The sequence below is a fragment of the Papilio polytes genome, unplaced genomic scaffold (assembly GCF_000836215.1).
Source record: "Papilio polytes unplaced genomic scaffold, Ppol_1.0 DF823288.1, whole genome shotgun sequence".
Lineage (NCBI taxonomy): Eukaryota > Metazoa > Arthropoda > Insecta > Lepidoptera > Papilionidae > Papilio > Papilio polytes.
The window spans coordinates 1,701,977-1,708,529 of NW_013525916.1; the positions used below are offsets into that span (position 1 = coordinate 1,701,977).

General features: G+C 35.1%; 1 protein-coding gene across 1 annotated transcript in view; it reads right to left on the reverse strand.

The window, feature by feature from the left end:
* Position 1: 1 nt before the first annotated feature.
* The window catches only part of LOC106104962 (probable phospholipid-transporting ATPase VA), a gene marked incomplete at its 3' end in the record, with an annotated part of 33,398 nt that continues 26,846 nt past the window's right edge, over positions 2-6,553 (reverse strand). The window contains exons 3-4 of the mRNA XM_013285156.1: positions 888-1,092; positions 2-166 (exon numbers count right to left, since the gene is read on the reverse strand). Of these exons, the coding sequence (XP_013140610.1) occupies positions 2-166; positions 888-1,092 (370 nt within the window). The remainder of the gene's footprint in view (positions 167-887; positions 1,093-6,553) is intronic.

The following is a 6,553-nucleotide window of genomic DNA, read 5'->3' on the forward strand; positions in this document are numbered from 1 at the left end:
AGTCTGTATTTTTAATAGTGCACTCTCTTAGTAATAGGTTCTCTGAATTAAGCGGGACTCGAATTCCGTTAGGATGTGAAATCGTTCCGGTAAATCTGTATATTTTGGTCGACGGTCGTTCTACTTCAACTGTACTTCTGAATTTCAGAGGGCAGAAGTCTTTATGCTGGAAATAAAATTCAATAAGTTTAAATTTCGTTACGGAAGACTGGCTCCTATTTACAGCCGAGTTAAAAATAATCTTTGAGGCCATTACTGGATTAACTGGATCGATATGACAAGAATACTAGGGTGGAGCTTAATTTATGAGTGCACAGAGCACCTCAGCCAAGGTTTTGAAATGTTATGGATAAATACTAAATGTTCAATGTTTCAATAACTTTTATGTTGAAAAGTAAAAGAGAAGCTTAATTATGATCAATAATTACTCGAATATATTGAATATTACCATGTAAATACAATAAAGTTCAACTATGAAAACAGATAAAAAGACGTTGAACGTAAATTTAGTAATTTAAGATGAACGGTCCAGTGGTCATCTAGTCTGTGAGCTCCAAGTCGGACAATAGACTTGTTTACGGTCACTTGACGTCGACATCGCGCAGACACAATTCCCATGCAACTACAGAACTATAAACCTAGTCAACGCACATTTTTAAATAAGGATCTTTAAACAAAATTGTGGGTAAATTTTATTAACGTACACTTTTATTTTACTGATAAAATCTAATGATTAATGCTAGGGGTTTTGTATTTATCAACGTTTTTATAATAGTTGAAATAGTACAGACCCATAATTTGTCTACGTTTGTACAGACAACAGTTCCGATACCTATGTACAATACAGTATCCGTTTATTCCTATGTAGTGAGCAATTTGTATCTCACCTTTTCCCTGTATCCAGGTGCGACGATGCGCTGCTTGAGGTTGGTCTCGCCGTCCAGGTTGCAAGTGTCGAGGTAGCAGACGCCGGCGGGGTTGGAGCAGTGCAGCAGCACCATGTCCGCCGGCACCGCCTCGTTGTTCGACAGATGCACCAGGTCGCCAACCCGCACCTCTTTCCATTTCACTCGCACATACCGCTCTACTGATCTGTGGGAAAAGGATAACAAATTAGTTTATGTCGTATGCAAAGATGTTAGTTGATGTCTAGTTACAATGATTGTTTTAGTCTTTGTCTTTGAGCAAAAGTAATGCCATAACATTGTTTTCATGCATGAAAGAGTTTTAAAGTATAGTAATAGATAATTGTATCAGTATTGTTGTTATTAGTATAGCTTTGTTTGAACAGTTCAAACAAAATTATACAAAACAATATTTATCTTATTGTATAACGACGTGAGTAATTATGTCCTATTCAATAATGTCATTGCATGTTAATGTTCACCAAAGTGATTCATACATATCCGTATCGTTACATTTAATAAGTTTTATTTAATTTCAAACTAAAGTATTGACATTGATTTGCATTTCACTACAATAACTAATATAATTCGAGTTACATTCTGCAAAGTTGTAGACTCTAGTCCTTTATAGAGTTAACCGTTTAAATCAATTTAAGCTTTGTTTATTCTGCTTAGGAATCTTGGCTTATAAAACCATAATAAGCATTCATTCAGTCACTAACTTGTTAACACATAAACACGATGTTATCGCGCCAGTCTCAACGGCCGGAACAGTTAGCGGTCGACGCAACAGGTAAAAGATTAAGCAAGATTCGATAAAAGAAAGTGATCCGTACGATGGAACCAATACTTTCACTGTGCTAGGGTGACAACATTGTAATTTATTCTGAATTTTTCCATATTGGGTTTTATTTTCCTACATAATATGTGTGTTTGGTTCGTTTTTAAATCAAAAACTATCCATCCTTACGTTTTATACTACAGTGATATTATAGCTATAGTTATTGTACTAAGATTGTAATCCTAGTCGCAGTTTTTAATGGAAAAAATCCATGTGACATTCTGAAAAATCTTAATTGATTGTCACCTTAGTGTTGCACTTATTTACCGTACTGAAAGAGGCAGTTCCGGGCAAAGCTCTTGTGGCGAGTGGCGAGGTTGGCTCGCGTAGTTTTGCGATAAGGCGTGAATCACGTGTAGAGTCCGCGCACGGAACATGTTCACTTGCCGACTGTACAATGACGTGCAATACTCATGGACGTATTAGTATTTCGACATGCTTGTTTGGACAGCTGTATTTGATTATTTTCACATGAATTCACTATACGTACGACTTTTACATTATTTTATCAGGGTTTTTATAATGGGTTGAAATTTTGATGATTATCAGTCGCAAATGGTGGCGAAATTTATTCATTATTCAAATAAATATTTTTTCGCCTTGGACTTGTCAACATTTTCACGAGATTGGTGCAAATTATAATGCTAATGTGATACAAGTATGGAACAAGTTTATTTATTTTACTATTTCCATTAGAAAGCTAAATATTCCCGAGCTACGGTATCGGGAACAAACGGTTTGTTGTACATATTGAAAGTGAAATATAGGTCGCTAGTTCTAGGCAAACACTACGTGTAACATTTAAAAGCTGGTCGCCTTGAGATTTTGCTATACACAAACAATGTGAGCTTTATCCAAGGCTAATAGCAGGAAGCTTTCGAGGTAGTAACACACTTTATAATGAAATAACCACTGTACAAATACATTTCCCCTTTCATAGTACGACTAAAGAAATGTTTATGCCCCTATTTACATAAAATAACTGTATTTTTACATTTCTAGTAAGGCGGTTATCCCCGCGTGTAGCCGGAATGGGCAATAAGCTGAGTCATTCGCAATATAAACTTAACAATAGAGTTGTTTACGTAGAAACTTGATTGGTGCAAGTTTTATTTCTAGGAATTTCACTTAGCGGCGAGACGAGAAAGACATTCACCTTACAAGTGATATCCATAATAATGTGTTTTAACGTAACGTAACACAATAAGTTGTGTAGTTCTCTTGGGCGCTTTCGTTTTATGAGATTTATGTGGACTAGATTATAATGAGCTATAACATTGTTGTTAGTTTTAATCGTGCCTACATGTAATATTATGCAACTTCTATTAGGTACTTAGTAAGCCGTTCACAAATTCTAGAAACCATAAAAAGTTTTGGTATAAATTCTGCATTGCTAAAGTTTGGAAAATTATAAGTAAATTTAAATTATAAACGACGACTGCATCGCAGTTTTAAAACAAAATTTCTAATTATTAAATTTAACCTTCGTGGTTTATACTAACTTTGGAAAGTTCAAACTTTGCCTAGCCGTTTGGAGAAAAGCCAGATCACGAACTGTCAAACATGCCATGTAATTTAACTTCGACGTTTTAGTTCGCTGTAAAAATAGAAATGTTTTCGCCAAATATATATAGAAATCAACAACAGAGACAACATTTATTATACCCACTGATCTATGGTAGAGTCATACAAAACAGTTTGCTAAAACGAAGATGATGACATATCAAACAATATTGTGGAGAAACTAAAGGCCTGTATAATAGAAAAATTTGTTACTTGGAATAGAAACCTTTTCTACGATGGCGTCATATAAGAACAAGACCTCTGATATCGATTTTGTAGAAAAGAACTAACGATATTGCCAAAGTAAATATTTTCCATTCGGTTCAGAACTTAATCATACCGGCGATATTTCAGGAAGGTCTACGACCGCTAGGACATACAATCTGATGAATATATAAATAATTATTACACATCACGTAAAAATACATGATAAATCAGTATACATTTATTCAACCAATCCAGAAAGTCGCAATCTACGGGAACAAAACGATTTTAACATAATGCGATTTTTTTTAGTTTTCATTACAATTTATATGTAATCGTAAGTTTCATTGTTATAAATAAATAATAGACATTTATAAGACCGACTGAATATTTACTTATGTGTACGTGAAGATGGTGTTTGAACGACCAAGATATTATTATATTATGATAATCGCAGATTTATCGCATGTTAGATTGTGATTCGCAAGAATTACGATAAGGAATTCATTGACGCACACTACACCCGCTCGCAGCCGTATTCTGAATTAAACGTCTTCATTGGAAAACATGGATAATAGGAAGTTTTTACTTTTTGCCTTAACATTTATACATATTTGAGGAGATTAGAAATACGCATCAGTAACTGCGTGACATCTGCATGTTATTAGAACATTCATTTATTCATTCATTATGTGTACGCTTTCAAACAGTCCATAATAAAGCTACATTATCATTACAAAAGAGATGTGCGTTTCCACTGGCAGAACACTGATACAAAACCATTCTATTCTAATCCGCCATCCTTTTCATTCCCCTTGAAAAAAACTGAGATGAAACAGGATGACAGGTAACACACGTTTATGACGTTTGTTTAAAGTTTCTAGTATACGGGAAAACACAGATTGAATGTATGCACCTTGTGTTGCAATTAAAGAAACAGCAACGCTATCTACAAGTGCTTCCGGCCGGTAAATGGAGCGCAAACGAAAATAGCACTTATCACTGGGTCAAATAAACACGGTAATGCCGTGCAATGTTCATTAACCAGGTTGCCACGGTTCCGATACTGTTACTGGAATTTATTGCAAGATAAAAATATGTATCATAAATACATAATAATTTGTTTAATTTACAATTATCCCATTAAAAAGTAATAAGCAACGTGTTCTAGGTTTCTTCCGATTTAAATTACATAAAGATATTTATTTTTCCATACTTTATAATGTTTAGTCTTAGTCTTCGTCTGACGGAAATGCCAAGAAACAATTACATTGTATTTCACATGAATAGTATTATGTGTAATTAAGCATTACTCAACATTAGGTTGTTTTATTTTATTCAGGAAAGTCACAAAAGAGCTACTAATATAAAAATTTAGTTCAAATGATATTGTTTTAAACATCCATCCATTAAGGTAATTCTCGTGACAATACTAGTAAAATGACAAGTGAAATGCTTATCAATTTGTCTCATCGTTTCGGCGACGACGTTAATGCAAAGCTATAATGGAAAGATAAAATCTATTACAATCAGGTCACCCACCGCAGTACCGAAAATTGAATAAATTATTGATTGGAAATGATATCACGTTTTAAATATACCGTTGTGTCTATCTAGAAATCAATAAAACACGTTATCAGGGGAATTTTTTTCTGCAAGCTACACAATTTAAACATACCATGCATTCCAATATGGAAAATTATTGAAATAATTAATCTATTACAAAAAATCAAATTGTCACCAACACACACTAGTCGCATTACAAGAAATTGTTTGGCCATTGTTGGTTGAAACTTAATGCATTGTTAAATTAAACCATTGGTGCACTCTCTGAGTTGAGAGGCGCTGAAATTGAGTTGTCAACCACCGGAGCGGACGCCATGTAAAGTGATCGGTTGATAGTTTCATTAATTACGCTTTGTCATCGGAGACGTTTAATTAAATTGCAAAGCAAACACTGTCCTTCCCTACAACGCCCACTAAATAGCTTTAGGTACTTTGACTTTTATTGCCCAATCAAACGAAGACGTAAAAGATCTATTAATAAAACCTCACTTCTTGTGAGAGAACGCCTACAGAAACATTGGTGTTTCAACCCTTTAGGTCGTGGTCTTTACTTGGAAGAAGTCCTTGTTTTCAGCCGCAGCACATATGTTTACAAATGCTTGTATAACAAGTTTCCGTACTCCTGTTTCTAAATATGTTTGTAGATCGAGGCTTCCGAATTGACACTTGAATTACGCACATTGTTATATCACGAGAAAATTACAAATCTTGTACCAAAATATCAGACGTCGTTTTGGTTATAGCGCTCTGAACCTGACCTATGAAAACAGGTCGACCATAAAGGTCTGGACAAGGATCCGCATTATCATTACAATAATGATTAATTTTAAAAATGTTCATTTGGATTGTTTTTTGTCAATTATCAGTAAATCTAAAAATAACCAAGCCTCAAGTCTATAAGACCAGTGATTAATAAACATATTACGGTAGTGAGAAGTGGTCATGACACTGAGACAAGTCATGCCTAGAAATGTGCACTGGAATCGATCTTTTGTGGCGGTTCTGTTTGACTTGCCGCACTAAATGGGCCGACATTTCCGCATGTCCTTGCGATAATATCTACACTTCCGGACGACCTACACCGAAGATTTTTGGCATGAGGGTAGCAACGAGTTTGTACGGCGTGGTGACCTCAAACTCGAGTTTGGAATTCTATATCCGTACTGGTGCATTATATGAAATCGTAAAGCTATTTTGTAAATTTTTTCTTGTTGATTTTGAAAATAATGGTGGTATTATGTCTTAAAATCTTGCTGGTTTATCTTTTCTGTCTCTCTCGCTCTTTCCGGATCGGGACCTCACTCCTGAGGGTGGCTACCTCTCCTTGACAATCTCTCTTTAAACTTTTCTAGTTAACGTTTAATCAGAATTCGCTACCGGGCGTATTGTATGGTATCGCCGCGGATGACGAAACGTGTCGTTAATGGTGTATATCGATGATGCAATGCGATCATGAAACGAATTCATAAAGCAC